At 38.9% G+C, this 22,392-nt stretch overlaps 1 protein-coding gene across 2 annotated transcripts in view; it reads right to left on the bottom strand.

The window, feature by feature from the left end:
• The window catches only part of AACS (acetoacetyl-CoA synthetase), an 89,160-nt gene that overhangs the window by 43,417 nt on the left and 23,351 nt on the right, over positions 1-22,392 (bottom strand). For both annotated transcript variants that reach the window (XM_001366660.4, XM_056821904.1), the window contains 2 exons: positions 9,171-9,285; positions 3,072-3,153 (listed from right to left, as the gene is read on the bottom strand). In XM_001366660.4, coding sequence (XP_001366697.1) covers positions 3,072-3,153; positions 9,171-9,285 — 197 coding nt within the window. The remainder of the gene's footprint in view (positions 1-3,071; positions 3,154-9,170; positions 9,286-22,392) is intronic.

Raw genomic sequence — 22,392 nt, 5'->3', positions numbered from 1 at the left:
ACAAGCAGGAAGAAGCAAGTGTTGGAGTAAGTTTCCCAAGAATGAAAGGAGTTTTGAAGGCATCCAGAAACAAACACATCTGGTCCCCAAGCTCCATCTTGTGGGTCTTCTCCCTCAATTATGATGGACCACATGTCATGGAGCTGCAGAAAAAGGCAAAGCCCATTGAGATACTTTTTTTATACCCTGAGATTAATGGAAATGCACAGGAGAATCAAATTTGGAAGAAACTAAAAAGATAAGTAATCTGATCCAATTCTCTCATTTTACATGTAAATAAGCTGGGGTCCAAAACGGTGAAATGAATTCCTTGAGACCATATAACTTAGCTGACAGAGCAAAGAATCTCCAAATCCCCTAAATAGCCCATCCAAAAGTCTGACTCCCCATCCCTCACCCTACTAATACAACATCCAAATGTTCTGTTTGGCAAATGTCGTCTTTCTACCTGTCACTGGAAAGAAAAAAAAGTTCCTCTTCTCCAGGAGGACTTCCCAGATCACAACACTCTTTTCCCAACACTGAGTGCTATACTTGATGTCATCCTTGTAGCCTTCATTACCTCCTACCTGGGTTGATTCCAAAATTGTTTAAGACAAGCAGCAAAACATAAGAGGCCTATGTATGGCCACAGGATTCTTCTCTGGGTGCCCCCCCAACTCTGACTCTCTGGCCTCCATGTTCTAACCAGTCTAAAGAAACGTGCCAAGTGATGATGTTGCAATCAAAGCAGTGTTTCAGTTAGCCAGCAAGCCCTTCTCCAGCATTTCCTCTGCACTAGGCACTGGGCTCAGGGTGCTACTTTCTTATGCTGGAGACCATCCTTAAGAAAGGATGAACCTGATCCCTGTGGAGCTCTGACAGTTTAGAAAGTGCATCCAAAAAAAAAATATCTCCATAGGACATAAACACAACACACTACTTACAAGTATCAATAACATGATTCACTGCTGACTTTTACAGCCAATAAAAGGCTTATTTGTGCCTCCACTCCTCTAGGAATTTCATTTATATAAAATGTTTAATCTAACAGACTACCTGGCCAAAAAAAGACCTTTTATTTCAAATGAGCTATAAATCAAATCAAATTGCTACAATTTTTGTTGCTTTTCTAAAACTGAAAAGCTCAGAGGATTTTTTTTTGCCCCAGCCTTGTTGGTATATCTATGTACAGATGTTTTTAGTTTATCTTGGGCATCCAGAAATCCAAAGACGAAAAGGATTGGCAAGTGAATTCCAAGAGTTTAATGAGGGAAGCTTCTTGTATTGTACAAAGCTAAATGAAGTGGATAATGCAACCTATCCAATATTCCCCATTATGAATAAATACCTTTTCAATGTGAAATGCCCAGCTTTGAGTTAGACATTTCTGAAGCTGTACACTTTTCTAAAAATAAAATCAGAACACCAATTCTATATCCCTGTCTGAGTTACTAAAACTAGAATGTAAAAGCCAAAAGACACATCAGAATTATGGCAGAAGCAGAGAGGAAAGAAATTATTTTCAATTCTGACATCGCAACTTCCTACCCCTCAAACCCAACTGACAGAGAGTAAACTGAGACCATCACTCTGTTATACAAAGTTTGTGGCAGAACCAAGACTAGAACCCCTAGATCTTCATACCCAGACCAGCCACGACACCAACACTGCCTATGTTTCAATCTGTCAATTAAAAAAGAGGAAAAAGCCTCAGAGACATGAAACCATCAACCTAACTCCCGTTTTGTAGTAAGTTCACCTGCCCACATCTACGGGCTCTCCACTGTAGCCATGGTTCATGTTCCAACACCTCAGCAAGACACTGAAGGCCCAGCATGATTTGGCCTCCATCTCCTGTCACTATATCTCTAGACTTATCCAGTGCAATCAGTTCACTGATCCCTTAGCATGCCCACCCTCTTAACTTCTGCTCCATGCCATATCCTAGCTCAAAATACCTTTCTTCTTCTCTATAAAAAAAAACTCTTATCAGAGCTCAGAATACATCTAGGCATAGTCCCACCTCCTCCAGAAGTTCCCATATCACAGCACTCTTCCCAATGCTGAGTGCTAGACTTGGTATCACCCTCGTAGACTTCATTACCTCCTACCTAGAATGATTCCAAAATTGTTCAAGACAAGCAGCAAAACAAAATGGAAAGAAGACTGGAACTGAGTTTAGAAGATCTGAGTTCAAATCCCTACTCTGTTGATTATTAGTTATATAAGATAGCTGTGTCACTCCCTTCCTTGGGCTTCAGTATAGAAGGGGCCTGGATTGATGATCTCTCCTGTATGGCCACAGGATTCTACTCTGGGTGTCCCCCCAACTTGACTCTCTGGGCTCCATGCTTCTTCAACCATTCCCCAGCAACCTTCTCACCCCAATCTGTCACTCTACCCCAGCAGCATTCTCATTCTGGAAAATGCCTTTAGCCTTATGGCCCTTTCCTCTGGCTGCTGAGACCCATCCAGAACCCTCCTGTTCCTTTCCAAGCTCTGTTCCTAATTCTCCAGACTTCTTTGTATGCATTTCCCCACACAGGCACTTTCTACACACACCTGCCACCCCACCTCCATTTCCTCTGCTTTCCACCTCCTTTTATGAGTTTTCTTCACCCTTTAGAATATAAGCTCCTTGAGGGCAGGAACTAGCTTTCTTTTTCCCTGTATTTGTATTCCCAGAACTTAGCACAGTGTCTGACATGAAATGAAGTAATATCTTAACAAATATTTGATGATTTGACTTACCATGGACCACTCTGGCAGCCTTATGAAACCTATGAACCCCTTTTCTCAGATAGTTCTTCAACAGCATTTTTTAAAATTCATAATTAAAGGAACCACTCAATTTCAGTTAAACATTAGTTTTAAAAAAAGATATTAATTTTCCCCATCGGAGGTCATGGAGTCATTGAAATCTATCTACATATGGACTCTAAATAAAGAAGCCCTGTCCTAAAGTCTCTTCCACATCTGACATTCTATAGTTCTATCAGCCTCTATTCCCATGTAGAGCTATTTTTCCGATGAGAGTAAATACATACTCTACTGTACTTGGGGTAGGTCAAAGCATTAGGTCAGCATACCTATGAGGAATCTTCGAAATGTCAATCTTCTCTCTGGAGCCAACATATGGTATCACCACCACTTTTTTCAAGTCTGGAAGTCCTGAGAAAATAGGAAAAACAGAATAATATGATAGTTCCTCTGTCTGTTTCTGGTTTATGGTAAAGAAGGCTAGAAAAGGCCTTTGTCAAATAGGGACAAGGAAATTATGAAAACTATTTGGAGAGCTTTGAAATTTTTCAATGTGAATTTAGTGAGGACTAATTTCAGAGAAAAAGATGGTAAGTCAAAGGAAAACTACTCAACCTGAGGAGAAAAAAGGATGAAGAAGGGAAACCAGAGAAACAGATGGTAGTTAGTACAGAAGCAAAGAGAAGAAATATCAAAGTGATAAACCAAGGTAAGAGGTTAGCGTCAGCCCAAGAAGGATGGGAAGAATGAAAGAGCCGAAAGATGAAATTTGAAGAACCAGAGAGAAATAACTCTACTGTGAAGGGGGGGAGAGGGGGAGTTTCCTGAAGCAACAGGAAACTCACTCAACAACTTAGATTTTTTAAAAGAAGAGATAGCAGAAGAAGAATTCAAAAGTGTAGCTGAATCCTGTAAGGACATTGTCAAGGGAGCAAAAGCTAACATTGGTGAGAAAATATAAGATAAGAAAAAAGGGTCATCAGAGCTACACTAGATACTGTATGATGATCAATTATGAAAGACTTGACCATTCTCAGCAATACAATGATTTGAGACAATTCCAAAGAACTGATGACGAAACATGCTATCAGAAAGAACTGATAAGAGTCTGAACACAAATCAAAGCAAACTTTTTTAACTTTCTTTTTCTTGGGAGTTTTTTGTTTTGGTCTGTGTTTTCTTTTACAACATGGCTAATATGGAAATATATTTTGCATGATTGTACATGTATGATCTATATCAGTGTTTGCCTTCTCAAGGTAGGGGAAGAAGATGGTAGAGAATTTGGAACTCAAAATTTTTTAAAACGAACATTAAAAACTTATTACATGTAATTAGAAAAATTTTAATTTTTAATTTAACTTTTTTTAATTTTTAATTTTAAAAATAAACAAAGCTATATCAGAGAAAAGAGGAGGCTCAAACAAGGGATAAAGACCACTGCTCGAACATAGATGGGGCAATGTCAACTGATGAAAAGCAAGAAAACAGAGCTTCGAAATTCATAGTTTGCTTTTTTCTCTACCAGAAGAATGAACCTCTAGACTTTGAAAGAAAGAATAAAAATGGCTAATAATAACTGAGAGACAAGATAAGAAAATAAAAGTTTCCCTAGATATTGTTGATGAATTTAAGTCAAATGATCCAAATGAACCATATATTCAGATAATGAGGGACTGGCAGATGTGACAGCTGAGTGGATAAGTGAAAAATCAGGGAGAAGTAGGATTCCACAAGAATGGAACAGAGCAAAACTATATGAACTTTTTTCAAAGTAGAAAAATGGAAACTACAAATTATAGTTTGGTGACTTTGGAAAAATGCTAGGAAGTGTTGTAAGAGAGAGTTAAGTAAGCAGCTCTAAAGTACATCATCACCATGTGCCAGATTGACTTTTTGAAGAAATGGTGACACCACACTCCTCTCTCCTTTCTGATGAATCAGCTGCCTCCAGGGTTTTCTAAATTACACCAAAGCACTTGAAAGTCTCTCCTGCTATTATTGTGGGGAAGCTCAAAAGATGTGGACTAGACAAAAGGACAAGATGGATTCAGAACCAGGTAGAAGGTCAGATTCAATGAGTGGTCATGAATGTTCTATGTCAATTTGGAAGGTAGACTCCAAGAGTCCCATGGATCTTGCTTGGTCTTGGGCTGTTTAACATTTGTTTCAACAACTTGGATAAAGGTGTCAAGGGCATCCTTGCTGAATGAGAGTTGGACACATCAGGATCTGTGAAGAGTGAATCAAGCTCTCTTTGTCCATCAATCAGAAACTTTTAAGTTAATTAGTCAAAAACTAAAGAACCCCTACTTGGCACTAAGTAAAAGAGTTCAAGAGTTAATTAACTAGAGTAAACTCACACCTCCAAAGGCTACTGCCACACCCCCTTGGGCAGTAGTAGGCAAATTGAAAGACTACAATTGGTTCCCATAAAGTGGAGGAATGATAGGAAGTGATGTCAAGAAAACTACTTTAAAAAGGCCAGCTTGAGGACTGATGGATTCTTTCTCTGAGTTGGTGAGCCCGACTGGAGGAGGAGACTCTCCCTGGATCCTGCGTTGGCTTGCAGTGGTGAGTGGAGAGATTCCTTCCTTAGTTCCTTCAGTGGTGTGAAGATGGGATTAACTCTCCCCTTGCCTATTTTTAACTAATCTAATCAAGAACTTGAAGTACCCCTATTTGACACTAAGTAAGAGAGTTCCCAAGTCACTTGCTAGACTGGGTGACAACTCCCTGGGCAGGGCAAGGCAAATTGAAAGGCTGCTATTGGTTTAAAGTGGGGAAGGGACAGGAACTTGTGGAACTCTCTTACTTAGTGTCAAGGAGAGGTACTTTAAGTTCTTGATTTGATTAGCTAAAAACAGGCAAGGGGAGAGTCAAACCTATCTTCACAGTGGGACACTCCCTTCAGCATGAATTCTTCACAGTCTTAGCTTTGTGTGCACTGAAGGTGCAGCATCTCCTGGTTCTTTGGATTTCAGCTTCCTAATTAGAACTTTGGATTCTAGTGAAATTCACTTTCGGATTCACATTTGAGGTCTGGAGACATTAGGATTAAACTTAGGGTATTTTGTAGTTAGGCAGTATTTTCTGTCTCTTTATCTACATTTTTCCACTTTCACTCTTTCTACCGCTTTGTAAATAAAGCTGCTAAAAGTTATTTTGACTTAAGCTGTAATGTTTTTAAATCAGCAACCATAATATTACTTTAGAATTCTCATATTTAGCATAAAACCTAAATTTAATTTCTTACAGATCCTAAAAATATCCTGGGCTAGAACACTGAAATGGAACCAATCAGTTGACACAGGTTTGACACTTGGATTCAACAAAGGAATAAATAAAGGATTTAATAAATATAAGATGAGGAGAGTAGGTTAGACAGAAGTTAAACTGATATTCTAAATTAATTAACTTTTTTTAAATTTTTTAAAATTTTTTAAAAAGGAGTTAGTCTGGGAAAGGTCTGAAGTTTCTGGTGGACTACAAGCCTTCCAATGAGTGAAATATATAATAGGGTAACCAAAATAATAATAATAATAATAATAATAATAATAATAATAACATTTATATAGTTCTATAAAGTTTGTAAACCTTTCTTTCATTTGATCCTCAAAATCCTGAAAGACAGATGTTATCTATCATTATCCCCAATGAGGCAGAGTGTCTTACTAAATGAGTAAGTAAGTGTCTGAGGTAGGAACTTAACTCAATTCTTCCTGATTCAACATCTAGGGCTCTATCCACTGTGTAACTTCTTGGGTTGTATTAATGTAACAGCAGAGGAAAGGGAGAGAAAGTGGAAGGGTTTACTCTTTTCGCTTACTGGTGGAGAGGGGTAACAAGGTTTTCTCACTGAATGGAGGTATCTCTTTAGTGAGAAGTTGAAAGGAAATATGGAGGTAAAGGGAGTGGGAAGAAACTAAAGGGTCTGTAGAGAGATGGCTTTGTCTCTCCTTCCACAAAGTTGACTGACTTTAGGGCTATGAATCTATCAGGGAGCTGTGACAAGGAAAGGGAAGGAATCTATCTTTACCTATTCCTTTGAATGGGACTCAACTGCTGGACAGATGTGATGTCCCCACCAGTTCTTTTCTGGAGTAAGGGTCTTTGTTGTGAGACTCTTCCCAATAACCCCAAAGTCAAGCTAGCTTTTTGCTTGTCTCAGATAAAACAAAGGTTTGGTCTTATGCCCACACACCCAAACTCTATCCTTAAAGAAACCTCTGACCAACCTCTAACTGACAGTAACAGACAATTTGTTTTGAAAGGAAAGGGGAATCAAGGCAGGGGGGGGATCAGGAAGCAGGATGGAGGGATTAAGGGAGCCCTAACAGCTAATATCAACAGATGTAGAAACCCAAAGTCCTTAGCTGGAGACTTGGTGCCTCACAATCTTTTGTCCCCAAACACCCTGATCCTTATCTCCTAACTTTAACTAAATCTTTGTTATCCTATCAGGGAATGATGTAAGAAGAGAACCAAAGGAAAGGTTAGATGGCCCCTGCCTCAGAGTCCCAATGACTCTTGGTCAGTCTTAAATAGCAGGAGTTTAATGGTGAGGGAATCGTAGAGGATTTCAAGCTGGAGACAGGTATATAGCAAGATGAAGTCAGCTTCCTTGTCCTACTGGCATCAGGAATCTCTCTCTGAGTCTCAGAAAACACTCCTCTCCCTCTGTTTCCAAAGCTGGAAGTCCAGTCAGTTGGTTTAGAACTCTCTCAGCTCCTCTTCTCCTAGCATCCTCAGCTCCTCTTCCCTGCCCCCCAGGCCAATATCTCTCTCTCTCAGCCTACAAGATTCTCTTTCAGGGTCTCTTCCCAATTCTTACATTAAGAGGCAATCTCTCTCAGGAATAAGGAAGGAGGGGATAGTTCCATTATACTATGCCTTTGTCAGGCCACAACTGAAGTATTCTTTATAATTAAGGCCTCTACAGTTTAAGACAAAATTGATAAGCATTCAGAGGAAGATCAGAATGGAGAAGAGCTTCAAGTTGTGAATCTTAAAAATTCTCAGACCCTACTTCAGAACACTTGGTTAAGACCATTCCCCATTTTAAACAATGAAGGTACTTGATCAGGAATGTGAGAACTCTACTCCACCCATACTTAAGCATACTTTAGGGGAAGATAAAGTTGTAAACTCTTTACTGAACAATGAAAAAGTACTTAACTCATACTGATAGTGAAGCAAAAGCCTTAAGTCTATTTTTAGATCTAATACAAAAAGGTGCTAAGTACCTATGAAGATCAAATTAATCACTAAAAGGTCAAGCAACTTGCAAACTTGCAAGGGGCAAAGAGGTGTGAACTTACTCAGAAGTTTTAGTCTACTCAGGTGTGAATTAAGAATGGTCTGTCCTTTGGAAAACATTTACTGTGATTGGTAGATGTGAGAACTTAGGGGAGGTGACATAGGAGAAAATTCTCTTTAAAAGGAACTCTCTCTGAGAGAACTGGGTGGCTGGCTGAAAATTCAGTTTGCCAAAGCTGAATTGGAGCTCAGACTAGTTGGAGTAGCTGGGTCTCTCTGAAAACTAGAATCTTGCTTGGGACAAATCTTGTGGTGAGTGGATTAAAGACTGACTAATCTCTCTTAGGGCTTCGGCTGAGGCTGGCCTAGGCTGGCCTACCCCTTTTCTCATTATTTCCTCTTTCTCTCTCCCTTTCATTAATTCCTTAATTTGTATTAATTAAAATCTCCATAAAAACCCAGCTGACTTGGGTATATTTCATATTTTGGAATTTTTCCTTGGCGACCACTTTATATTTGATTTAACTCAAGACAATATCTTGAAACCATATTTCCGCGGTCACAGTTTATACCAACCACTCTTTTAATTGTTACAAAGTTCATGATATATAAGGGCTGGCTAAAAGAAATAAGGATGATAAGCCTGGAGAAGAAAAGACTTAGTGGGATCCTACCAGCTATCTTCAAATATTTAGGGGCTATCATTTGAGGATGGATTAAACTTCTTGTTGGATACCAATGGGGAAAATCAGAAGCAATGGATGGAAGCTACAAAGAGAAATTATGTCTGATGTAAGGACAAACTTCCTAACAATCAAAACTCTAAAAAGTATATCAGGACACCCAGAAGACTTCATAGAAGACTTCAAGCAAAAGCTGGATAACCTTTTATTAGAAATATTTTAGAAATGATTCTTTGGGGAGTATAAGTTACACTAAATAGTGATAGAAGTCCTTTCAACTTTGAAATTCTATGATTACTATGACAACAGACAAGATGTTGTGCTGCCATCTTAAAAAACATAATTCAGAATCCCAATCATACTCAACCCCATCTCTTCCCATGACTTTTCAGAAGTGAGAGAAATTCCCAACTTGTCCCCAAATCCCACTCAAATAGGTCCTGAAATACTTCATTCTACAAGTTCATGATCAAGAAAACCAGATACCTTTAACAACCTGGTGTAGCTTTTCCATGTGGTTGTGTTCTTTGCCATTATATACAACAGCTTCTACAGAGAAGATGAGTTTTGGCTGAATTTGGGAAAACCTGTCCAGTACACCCTAAGATGAAAAAGAAAAAAGACATCATTAATTTTGAAATTTTTGGAAGATCATTTGGTCTGTCACAATCAGCATTCCTGAGTAACCACAGAACACAAAGAGAACTAAAATAAGGTGCCAACTTTGAACAAAATTATGAACCACAGTGGTATGAACCCCCCCCCAAAAAAAAATCCTAGGATCTTATAAAGAGAATCAAAGCACTATTTAGATCTGAAGATGAAAAACACATGCACTTCTAAATTAAAAAGAAACAAATAGCAATAATTATGAAAATTAGCAAGATAGTTTGGCATTGTACACAGAATACTGGCTCCAGAATCAGGAGTCCTAAGTCAAGTCTCAGTGCCCCAAGCAACTCTTTAAAATCAGAAAGTAGCTGATCTACATTTTGGGTAAATAGAGTTTCCTATTCATATGTTTGCACTAAAGAAATCACAGACTGGTACAAAAGAATAAAGGAAACAGAGAACCTGATAGAGGAGCAGAAAATGGAAAATATTTATAAAATAAATAAATAGAACAGAATAATTAACTCAAAACCCAGAAATCAAATATATATATATATATATATATATATATATATATATATATAAGAGATGTGTGTGTAAGAAACTTAAGATTATAAAAATGTTACGGAATGGAGACAATATTCAGTAAAGCTTCTAGAAACCAAGGAGCAACCAGCAAAACCAAAAGCAAAGTCTAAATTTTAACTCTCTTACCATATGTAATGATAACATCCTAATGGAAGAGTTAGAGAAAAAAAAATTTAATGGAAGAAAAATTAATATTCTAAGCCAATTGTAGAGAGAAGAAAAATATTCTTAAAAGGAAAATTATTCAAGATAAAATCAGTGGTTTTGATAATGATAAAACTTTTGCATGACAAAGACACTACTTCTAAAATAAAAAGAAACAGATGAAGAAAAGCACTGATAAATATAACTGGTAAAAAGCTGATACCCAGAACATATAAAGTACTAATGGTTAATACTTGGGGAGTAATGGACTCCAGTTAAAAATAGTCCAAAGACATGAACAATTTTTTAAAACAAATATAAATTGTTATTAACTGTTTGATAAACTGTTAAAATATTTCTAAAATAACATAGAGAAATTACAATAAATTTTAACCCTTTGTCCCTATCAAATTGGCCAGAGTATCTAAAAACAATAATGTAATGTTGGAAGGACTGCTATGGAAACAGTCATTCTACACTATACAAACTTTCCAGGGATGAAGCAGGCAATATACAATAATAGTTATAAAATAAATCATATTCTTTGACTCAAAGATCCCATTGCTGAAACAGACGAAGGATGTTATTAAAAAGAAAAAGTACCCTTCTTTACAAAAGTATTCATAATGGTTTTATTATGAATAGGAAAAACTTGGAAATATGTCCAACAGCTGGAAGATAGCTGAACAAGTTATGGTATATTGATGTAATAGAATCCTCTTAGGCCATAAAAAGAGCAAACATATTTGTACTACAAAGCAAAGCCAGCAACATAAGGACTAAAGAGACAAGAAATATATTTTTTAAATGTAATTTTATAAATACACACACAAAAAAAAAAAAACCCTTCAGAAGGGGGCACTTGGGTAGCACAGTGGATAGAGCCAGGTCTAGAGAATGTGGGTTCAAATCTGACCTAAAATATTTAGCTGGGCAAGCTAAACTCTTGGCAAGTCAATTATCCCATATGCCTAATCCTTGCCCTTCTGTCCTAGAGTTGTTACTAGGACTGAAGGTAAGAGTATTAAAAAAAAACATTTAGAAGGAAAAATAATTTCTCTATTTTTATTATTGGCTGTGCCCTCCTTCTAATCACCCCAAATAATAGACTGTCACCTCTGAATCTTTCCTTCTCCCTCACCTAACTCCTGCCCCTACTCCACAACATTTCTTACACCCCCTGGATCTCTACTTCAATGCCTTTGTACTGGCCTTCCCACATAGGAGGAATACATTTCCTCCTTAAGGTTCCTTTCATATAGTCTCCCTTTAAAATGAAGCTCAAGCATAATCTTCAATAAAATGCTTAATTTCCCCCTCCAACCAAATACAAGTACCCTCCCACTCAACTAACTTATATTTAAATATTTTGCATAGTGTCTCCAAAATCTTAGTGCCATTTGAAGCTTTACTAGCTTATTAATAGCTTTAATGGAGCAGCTAAGTGGTGCAGTGGATAGAGTCCGGAATAGAGTCGGGAAGATTCATCTCCCCAAATTCACATACAATCTCAGACACTTAAAAGTTGTGTGACCCTGGGCAAGTCACTTCACCCTGTTTGCCTCGGTTTCCCCATTTTTTAAATGAGCTGAAGAAGGAAAGGCAAAAGGCAAAGAACTACAGTATGTGTGCCCCAAAAACCTCAAATGGGTTCATGAAAAGTCAGATACAACTGAAACATCTGAATAATAAAAAAGCTCTAATAGCTATAAAAGTTTAAAATAGCGCTGAGACTCTGAGGTTACCATACTGATTCAATATATGCTTATATTGTAAATGTTTATATACATACTTATTGTCTTCCCATTAGAATGTAAGCTTTGTCATTAGGGATTGTTTCATTCTTTAAATCTCCAGATTCTAGCACAGTGCACGGAACATAATAGGCACTTAATATTTATTAATTTCTTCAAAACTTAGCACCACTATCTACGTAATATCTTTACTGATCCCTCAATTTTAAGTGCCCAACCTTCTAACTACCTTGTATTTCCCTGCCTCGTTTATTTGTATTTATTCTCTTTACATTGTGTATGTGTGTGTATTTGTGTGCATGTAAAATTCTCCTGTTAGAATATAGGCCCCTTGAGAGTAGCATTTATTTCATTCTTGGTATTCAACTCTCCAGCATCCATCTTGACAACTCAATTTCTCTTCGTCCCTCCCTGACTTGTTTCCTTTAACCAATCAGATGGGTTACTCATTTAAATTGAACTAAAGTATTCAAAGTCAAAGATTTCATATGTAAATACATACACATATATGTCTGAACATACTATTTACCATTCCAGAAATTGCTTGCCCCCAAATCACAGTTCTTCCTAAAGTGGGATGCAAGGGCAGCTGACTCTGTACACCTAAGGTCCATGGCCCACAAGTAAGAGACATAAATACAGTCTGCTCCTGGACATCTACATGAAGTTTCTACAGCCAAAGCCTAGGCTCTGATGGCATGGCCTTCAAGAACCCAGAGATACTGTCTCACCCCAAGAGGCCTCAGAGGAGAGCTACATAAACATGAGTTATAGGAAAGGTACACATCACTAAGTGGAATGAGACTGAAGGAAAGAATGGGCTCCTTCACTCCTCATTAGCCTGTGAGCTAGTTTCTGTTGTTTGGCCTCTCTTTGTATCCCCCAACACTTGGCAGTGCCTAGAACATAGCCAACACTTAATAAAGGTTTGATAAATTGATCTGATGGCAGGGGCTATATCCTTTTTGTCTCTACCCCTCAGCATTTAGCATGTTTGTGGAATTAAACTGAATTGAAAGACAGTATTTCCAGTAGAGCTAAGAGAAGAAATTAGTTAATACTTCATACTTAAAGGCAGCCCCACTGAAGACATGAGTAGGACTCCCAAGGGAAGTCTGCTTTCCTCTCCCATATGAGAGGATGAGTTCTGGTAGGGGAAGAGCCACATCTGACTAAATATGCAAGGGACACCCAGTAAAAGACAGACAATCTGTGTCTGGCTGCTCTCTGAGCTAATCTGACATAAAAATGGCATCACTTTATTTTCAAGAGTTGAATAAATATGCTACTAAACAAAGGGTCTTCCTAGATCAAATTCTAGTGTTCATTTGCCATGTGTTACTACAAGATGAAATATGATTTCCAGAGATGGTCTATTTCAGAAGCAAATCTTTCTATGTTTTAATAAATTTCTTCAAAATGCATTCCACTTCTGTTCAAAAGCAAAAAACAAAAAATTTTATTAGAAGGATCCTGGGAAAAGGAAGTTTTTATCACTTCAGTTCAACTACTTAAGCATTAAGCGCTATAATATGCCAATGAATCCAAAAGCTCACTTGCATAATTCTCAGCAAAATCAGGTATTTTCTCTATTCTCCTTTCTCTATGATACTTTTAATTCAGTGGTTGCATCTTTATTGAGTTCTGCTGTGCTCCACACTCTGAGCAGATAAAATGATTTTCCTAAATTGCTAGAAGCATGAAAGAGGAGACTATTAAAACATCAGCGGGAGATACAACCTTCTGGACCAGAACAAGTAGAAGTCTGAACTAGATTTTTCTTCAATGGTCAGAATTGTATTTGAGCTGCTGCTCCTCTCATGATACAAACAAAGACTTCCAATGTGCCTCAGACCTGTGTGCCTCATACATATGCTTCTGGACAAACGCTTCTTGAATTAACTGAGCTTTGCTCCTGATTCAACCATCCCTAGCTCCTGAGAAGTGCTGCAAAGTCTCTGCCCAGGGAAGGGGGCCTAATAACACTGTTCAGTTTAAACACTAACACTACTAAGCTGAGGTATATAGGTACGTCACAAAAAGATATTCACCCAATCTCACTGGCCTACACGCACACCTGGCATAGTACCACACACAATTTACTCACTGTCTGTGACAGTCAGACAGCCAACTGCCAGACACCAATGAAGACTGTCACCGCACTACACAAAGCTTAGTAAGTGGTCTACAGTTGCTGTGGCCAAAAGATTTATCAACCTATAAACAAACTGGACGTGTAACTCTCCAAACCCAGGAAAGCTGGATCTCATCTGACAGGTACAATGGAGCAGCTGCCCATCCCCACTTGAAGCGTGCCAGGACCTGCCAGCCTCCAAAAACCAGAGACTCCATAGCACAAGGTAGCCTGACAGTAGGCTTGAATGGAACTCAATATCAATATTTTCAAATGCTTTTTGATAAGGACAGACAGAGAAATGTGCATTTTTTCCCTCAGTTAACTAACAATAATAAGTTTGCCATCAAATATTTGGGGAACAGAAATAAAAAGTTTCCAAGCACATGCAGCTAGGAAAACAGTCAAAAGGGAATCCCAGCAGTTAGGCAGTTCCTCCCACCTTCCGGGCCCATTCTTCTTCATTGGCAAGTGCTGCCCCCATTGCTCCTAACACATTGCTGTTTTGTCTAGCCCTTACTTCTCTTCTCGATGCCTTTCATTGTGGTTTTCAGATTTTACACTACCAGAGATTGTCTTAATAGAGGGTGTCATGAGGCCTGTCTTTTTCCTGGTCAACAACCGTGCCCCATTTCATGCTTCCATGTCCTTCCTCTTCATTCACATCCATCTTGGATTATAACCAGAGGAGGGAAATCAAAATGTTTTACTAACTAAATGATTTAAGATATTTCTGTACTTCTTCTAGCCTTGTTGTCTCTCTAATGATTATCACACACATGACTTTCACACAATTCTATAGGCATTTATTTAAGTGCCTCCTAAATGCCAGTCATTGTGCCAGATGCTCTAAAATATGAAGATAAAATTAAAAGAGTTCTTTTCTTCCAGAAGTTTCTGTTTAGGAGAAAGCAAGATATGTCCAGAGAAGTCGATACCAAATAAATGCTAAACAATTTGTGCCAAGCAGATCAAACAGCTCAGGGAATGAGCAAAGTCCTCCTATGACTCCTCCATTCCTCAACTCCGCTATCCCAGGTATATGAGGCCTGGCTGGAAAAGAACTGTCAATGCTTCACCCCTCCCCCAAGAGACCCCATCAATGTCTTTTGCTCCCACTGGTACACACTTGAGGAAGAAGCCTCCTCTTTCCTGGGGTCACTGGAGAGAGCTGCAAGGAACCCTTGGAATGATAGTCCTGCCAGTTCCAGAGTAATTCTGGTCTCTCCAACAAAGAAATTGAGAGTGAAAAGAAACACTCACTCTCTGGGCCTCAGTACCCACTCAGGAAGAGTGTCCTTGATATGTCCTGCCCCTCCCTCCAGGCACTTCTCCAGAGGCCAAAGGAATGACCTCTCTCCCTCTCCCGGTTTCTTATAATTCAGCAAACTCAAGAGTTAAGGGCAAGAATCTTAGGGAAACTATAATCATATCAAAATCCATTTTGAATTCCCAACTGCTCAGGCTTTAACTAGATAAATGTCAAGAAGAAAGAGCAGTCTATGGTAAAACTTGACTGAGAAAGATGTAAAAATAAAAAGTTAATAGAGCTGAGCAGTAAAAGTAATGGTCTCTAAGCAAGGACAGACACAGGTTCATACAAGCAAAATGAAAGCTTTCTCTGGACGAAAGAGCAAATCACCTTGGGAAAAAGGTGCTCATCATTGTCATTTTCTGACTAATGAGAAAATCCTAATGTGACAAATTGGCCATTGTAAACTACAGGATGTCTCAATCAGGCTTGTCCTTGCCCCAAACTACACCTCTGAATGGAGTACGGCCATATGCTGCCATCTAGTGCACACTTCAGGAAGCCAGAAAACATGGCACACCCTAAAAAACTTCCTTTAAAGAAGAGCAACCACAGCCAAACTGGAGTAGCCCCTGAATCTTCTAAATCAGCATATTAGATTGCTGGGGGAGTGGGGGTGGGGAGGGGTTATGGGGCAGGTTGGCTTCAGAACAGGCCTCACCTGTTCACTGTGTCCAAACACAGTGAAGACTCCTATGAGAAGCTCTCCCTTCATAACTCAATATAATCCCATAAAGGCCAGGGGCCAGTCACATCACCTTGCAAAGGAAATATTCACCATAACATCTAGCCTTAGTGGAGGGAGTCATCCAAATTCATATAGAATGGAAATTAGTAGAGGAGAAAAAGAGTTATACCTCATCACTTACTACAATAAGAAATGCAACCTATGCTCTGCAAAGTACTTGTTCAAATTAAAATTAAGTCCAAGCCAAGATGGTGGAGTCACATGAAGCAGCAGAGCTAAGTCCCTCCTACCCCACAAAAAAAAAAAACCTCCTCTAGACAGATCTAAAAAATGCAGCACCAGACTGAATCCTATGGGAAAATTTACAAACAAAAAAGGCACAGTGAGTCATTTTTCCAACCCAGGATGGCACTGGGAGACAGGTAAGAAGGTCTATAGACACTAGAGATTGGGCCTAACCAGGAGACTGCTACAAGATCCACACTGCACCAAGAATGGTAGCCACATGGCAGCTCTGTCTTGCATTGCCTATGTCCAGGTCAACTAAAGAGGGGGACCTGGGCTGAGAGGTGACATCCCAAGCTAAAGAGCTGCCATGGGTTCTAGGCAGAAGGAACAGAGTGGAGTCTTAGGTCCTTCTTCTAGCCCAGTCTGAAATCTGCATTAGCATAACCAGGGTAGCAATCCCAGACCGACAAGAGCCTGTACTTCTGACCCTCTGGTCCAGCAGGGCTTCACCAGTGGCAGAATAAAGCAGTATCTACCAATGTTCACATCCAGGTCAGACACTTGCAGAGCTCAGCCCAGAGAGCAGCAAGGAGACTTTACCCTGGATCAAACCACCCCAGGAGCACTGAAAGCTAGTAGGTCCTATGCTGAGCTATGCCTAAGATCCCAGAAGAGCACAACACTCTAATACCCAAAGGTATTAAAGGCAGTTAGGTGGCACAGTGGATAGAGCTCTGGGATCAGAAAGACCTATGTTCAGGATGTCTCCATTAGTGGCAATGCAGTGATCCTGAACAACTGGGAAGAATCTATGAGAAAGAACACTAACCACATTCAGAGGGAAAACTGTGGGAGTAGAAACACAGAAGAAAAACAACTGCTTGATCACATGGGTCGAGGGGATATAATTGGGGATGTAGACTCTAAATGAACATCCTAATGCAAACACCAACAACATGAAAATAGGTTTTGATCAAGGGCACATGTAATACCCAATAAAATTGCACATCAGCTACGGGAAAGGTGGGGGAAGGGAGGGAGGGAAATAATACGATTCTTGTAACCAAGGAATCATGTTCTAAATTGACTCAATAAATAAATAAATATTTTTTTAAATTAAAAGAAAAAAATGACCTACGTTCAAATTCAGCTTCAGATACTTACTAGCTATGTGACTGGACAGGTCATTTAACTTCTGACTTGTCTTCCTCTACTGTAAAAGGGGATAATAATAGCACCTCCCTCCCAGAGCTGTTGTAAGGATCAAATGAGGTCATATCTGTAAAGTGCATAAACAGTTTCTGGCACATAGTAGATATTATGTAAATGCCTATTCTCCTCTCTTCTTCCTACCTATAAAACATCAATAGGACCAGCCCAGACCTTCCTTCAAGAAATTCAAAAAGAGAGGGAGAGGGAGACAGAGAGGGAGAGGGGGGAGTGGAGGGAGTGAGAGAGAGAGAGAGAGAGAGAGAGAGAGAGAGAGAGAGAGAGAGAGAGAGAGAGAGAGAGAGAGAGAGAGAGAGGGAGAGGGAGAGGGAGAGGGAGAGGGAGAGGGAGAGGGAGAGGGAGAGGGAGAGGGAGAGGGAGAGGGAGAGGGAGAGGGAGAGGGAGAGGGAGAGGGAGAGGGAGAGGGAGAGGGAGAGGGAGAGGGAGAGAAATGCAAAAATTGGGGGCAGCTCAGTAGCTCAGTGGATTGAGAGCCAAACCTACGTTCAAATCTGGGCTCAGATACTTCCTAGCTGTATAACCCTGGGCAAGTCACTTAACCCCCATTGCCTAGCCCTTACCAGTCTTCTGCCTTAGAACCAATAGACAGCATTGATTCTAAGGAAAAGGTATAGGTTTTTAAATAAAACAAACAAATTAATTAATTAATAAAGATCCTGACCTAACATGTACAGAAGTGTCTGAAACCAGATTTGAACTCAGATTCTCCTGACTCCATGCCAAGTGCTCCATCTTCTAAAAAGACCTAAATAAGGACAAACTGTTTACATTCTAATATAGAGAGATTTGTCCACTGTAAACCTTAGCATCATTAGAAGTGATGAAGGGAATCTGACTACATAAAGGCCTAAGAGTGCTTCTGTTATGTCTGGATGATCTTACAAGAAGAAGCAAAAAAGAGGGGAGAAAGGAATACATGGGGTTTGGGAGTAGAAAGGAAGGCTATGCAAGTACACATCTATATGAACAAGGAGTGGTTGAGGTAGAATGGCTGATACATAGACCTCACTCCCCTTTGAACTGTTTAATGGAAGTAAACACAAACACACACACATACGAGTGCAGAAATACATTTCACTCAACAGGGAAACAGAAAGGAAAGGGGAAAGTATAGGAAGGATATAATGGAGAAATCAGTCCTAAGCAAAACAAACTAAGGATATACCAAAAAAAATTCTAGCTCTTTTTTGAGTTGCAAAGAATGGGAATCTAAGGGATGTCCACAAATTGGGGAAACACAAGTGAAAAAGATACATATTTCAGCATAAGGCACAGAGATGGTCGAGGGGGGGAGGGGGAAAGACAGACAGACAGACAGACAGACAGACAGACAGACAGACAGAACACATCTGACTCCAGGAAATGTTGAACTAAATCCCAAGTTGTGAGCTCCATAAGAAAGATTGGATAGGCAAAGACATCCATTTAGATGCTATGTCTCCTGCCTTTGGGCATTCAAAAATAACAATGAACACTGGCAAAAATTATTACCTGGGGGGTCCTCCAATGGGCTATAACATCTACATAGAACTTTGAAGTTTTTTAAGCTTTTTAAAGTACACTATGAAGAGGTAGCTGGGCAGCTCAGTGGATAGAGAGCCAGGTCCAGAGATGGGAGGTCCTGGGTTCAAATCCGGCCTCAGACACTTCCCAGCTGTGTGACCCTGGGCAAGTCTTAACTTAACCCCTATTGCCTATCCCTTACTGCTCTTCTGCCTTAGAACCAATACACAGTATTGATTCCAAGACAGAAGGTAAGGGTTTAAAAAAATATACTATGAAGAACTTTTTTTAATGCAAGTTATCACCATAAGCCTCCAAGCCAGATTTTAGATTTTGTTTCATTTGTAAACACTCAAAAAACTAAGTCTGTGAAAAATGAGCAGCTCTAACTAAAATTAGGGGAACAGGGCTGTTAGACTCCTAAAGTCCTAGATGTTGGAAAAGTATTAGAAGTTTAAAGAGAAGGGGAAAGAACATCAAATTGGAGTTTAACATCACTCCTACCCATACAGTTCCTAATGTTCAGTTCCTAGATCCAAGGGACTATAGTCAATGAAACTAGTGTAAAAAGGCCAGAAGGGAACTTTGATAGGTCCACACATTTTTAGATCTAGTCTGTAAAAATGTTTGAAAAGAATCTCTATAATCATGACATTCAGAGTAGCTAGTTTAAGGAGGAACAGAGAAAATTCCATTCCCTAATAGCTAAATGGTCAAAGAATATGAGTTTTCAGAAGAAATCAAAGCTATAGTCATATGAAAAAAATTATCTAAGTCACTAATAATTAGAGAAATGCAAATCAAAACAACTGAGGTATCATCTTATACCCATCAGATTGACTAACATAACAGAAAAGGAAAATGACAAATGCTAGAAAGGATGTGAGAAAGCAGGACACTAATACATTGATGATAGAGTTGTAAAATAGTCTAACCCTTCTGGAGAACAATCTGGAACTATACCTAAAGGGCTATCAAACTATGCATATCTTTGACCCAGCAATACCATCATTAGCTCTGAATCCCAAAGAGACCAAAGAAAATGGAAAGGACCTATATATACAAAAATATAATAGCTCTTTTTGTGGTGGTAGAGAAATGGAAACTAAGGGGATACCAATCAATTGGAGAATGGCTGAACAAGTTGTGGTAATGACTGAGACAGAATACTATTGTCCTATAAGAAATAATGAAGAGAATGGGTTCATAAAAACCTAGTAAGACTTGCATAAACTGATGCAAAGTGAAGTGACCAGAACTAAAAGAACATTGTATACAGTAACAGCAATATTATGAGGATCAACTATGAAAGACTTAACTGCTTTGATCAATACAAATTATCTATGACAGTTCCAAAGGACTCATGTTGAAAAATGCTACCCACCTCCAGAAATAACTAATAAACTCTAAGTGAAAACTGGAGCTTATTTTGTTTCACATTCTTTTTTTAATCTTGTTTTCTTTTTCTGCAATGTTTTGTATGACCTCAAATATATAATGGATATTGTATTATAATTTATCTTCTCAAGGGGCAGGGAAGAGGGTGGGGGAGAAATTTAGAACTCAAAAATTTTAAGTGAATGTTAAAAATAATAATAATAATAATAATAATAAAGAAAATAACATGATTTTAGACTGTTAATACCATCTATTATTTGACAAACATTGATCGACTGAAACATGAGTATATTAGACAAGTCTAAAATGACTCAAAGATTCAACTTAAATTAAGAGGATAGAAGTACTAAAGGGAGGAGTTCAGATAGAAGAGTAGAAGCAACCTAGAACTTTCTCGATATTCCCCTTTCAAATGTTAGATTTAAAATGATTGATGTCTTAAACTATAGTGATTAAAATAGTGGAAGATATAAATTGTGATAGATATAAGAGAGGGAGAGTAAATTTGACCGCAGAAAATATGTTTCACTACAGTATCTTGGTTTTTAAATCAAATATAAGGTGGTCACCAGGGAAATATTCCCAATTATTCAAATACCCAAGTCAACTGGGTTTTATAGAGATTTTTAATTAATAATATAATGAGGAATTAGAGACAGAGAGAAAGAGTAGGAAAGGAATAATTATGAAGGACCTCGAGCCAATATGGCCTAGACCTGAGTCTTAAGAGAGAGAATCAGTCAGTCAATCTTTTAACACTCACCACAAGGTCTGCCTAAACAAGGATTCTAGTGACACCAGGCCAGCTCCATCTCAGCTGACTTCACCAGAGAGCCTTCCAGCCAGAGACTGTTCCAAAGGGCCTCTCTCCAGAGCCTCCAGAGGGACAGAGTCCCCTTAGAGGAGTTCCATCGAGACCTCCTTAGAGATTGTCCTCCAAGAGCTTCCCTTCTCCAGAGCCTCTCTCAAGAGATTCTTCCCAAGCGATCCTCATCAGAGATCCTCCAAAAGGATTTTTCCAAAAGGATCTCCTCAAGAGATTCTGCTTTTTCTTATATAGGGGTTTTTCTCCCATGTCACCTCCCCTAAGTCCCTACATCTACCAATCACTGTAGATGCTTTCCAAAGGACTGCCCATCTGAATTCCTGCTAAGTCGACCAATCTCCTCAGTAAGTCTGAATCAGAAAAAATGCTGCTGTGTCGACCAAGATCCTCAGTAATTCTGAACTGGAGAAAACACAGCTGAGTCAGCTAATCTCATCAAGAGAAAACTTGCCCGACCCTTTTAGGTACCTAGCATCCCATTGTATCAATTCTAAAAACAGGCATGGCTCAAAGAACTCCTTGCCCCACCATAAGCATGGATCCAAGTACTTTCTTTGTTTAGCAAGGAGTTTTCTCTCCTAAAGCAGTCTTAAGTACGGGTAGAGTAGAGGTCCTCCCATACCAAGGAGTTTTCTCCCCTAAAGCAGTCTTAAGTACGGTTGGAGTAGAGGTCCTCCCATTTCTGATCCTGGCAAGTTCTCACATCAAAATGGGGAATGTTTCTCAGTAGGGAATTTGTTCCAATTAAGAATTCCCCGATGGGGAAATTTTTAACATTCACAAGTCTGAGAGATTTCAAGATTTACACAAACAATTTTAAAATAGCATCTCAAGTCAAATTTTGGAGCAACAGAGCCAAAAAAAAAAGGTCAGAGTGAAATATTTGCTGGCCAAAGAAAACTTAGGACGTTGAAACAAGAAGAATTAGAAATCAGATTATCTAATTGAGCAAGTGGAAGCCAATGATTCCATGAAACAGAAGAAAATGTGAAATACCTCATTGGAAAAACAACTTTCCAATACAATAAGTGAAGGAGAGAGAACTTAAGAATTCCCATATTATCATGATCAAAGAGAGAGCCTAGATATCAAGGAAAACTACTCTGATATCTTAGATTCACAGGATAAAATAAACATTGGAAGAATTTATTGATCACATGCTGAAAGGAATCCCAAAATGAAAGCTCCCAGGAATATTATAGTCAAATTCCAAGGCTTTAAGGTCAAAGAGAAAATACTCAAGTAGCCAAAAAGAAACAATTCAAATATTATGGAGCCACAGTCAGCATCA

Source organism: Monodelphis domestica, chromosome 3 (assembly GCF_027887165.1).
Source record: "Monodelphis domestica isolate mMonDom1 chromosome 3, mMonDom1.pri, whole genome shotgun sequence".
NCBI classification, from domain to species: Eukaryota; Metazoa; Chordata; class Mammalia; order Didelphimorphia; family Didelphidae; genus Monodelphis; species Monodelphis domestica.
Note: the sequence above shows the minus strand (reverse complement) of the source record. Positions and strands in the feature narration are given on the sequence as shown.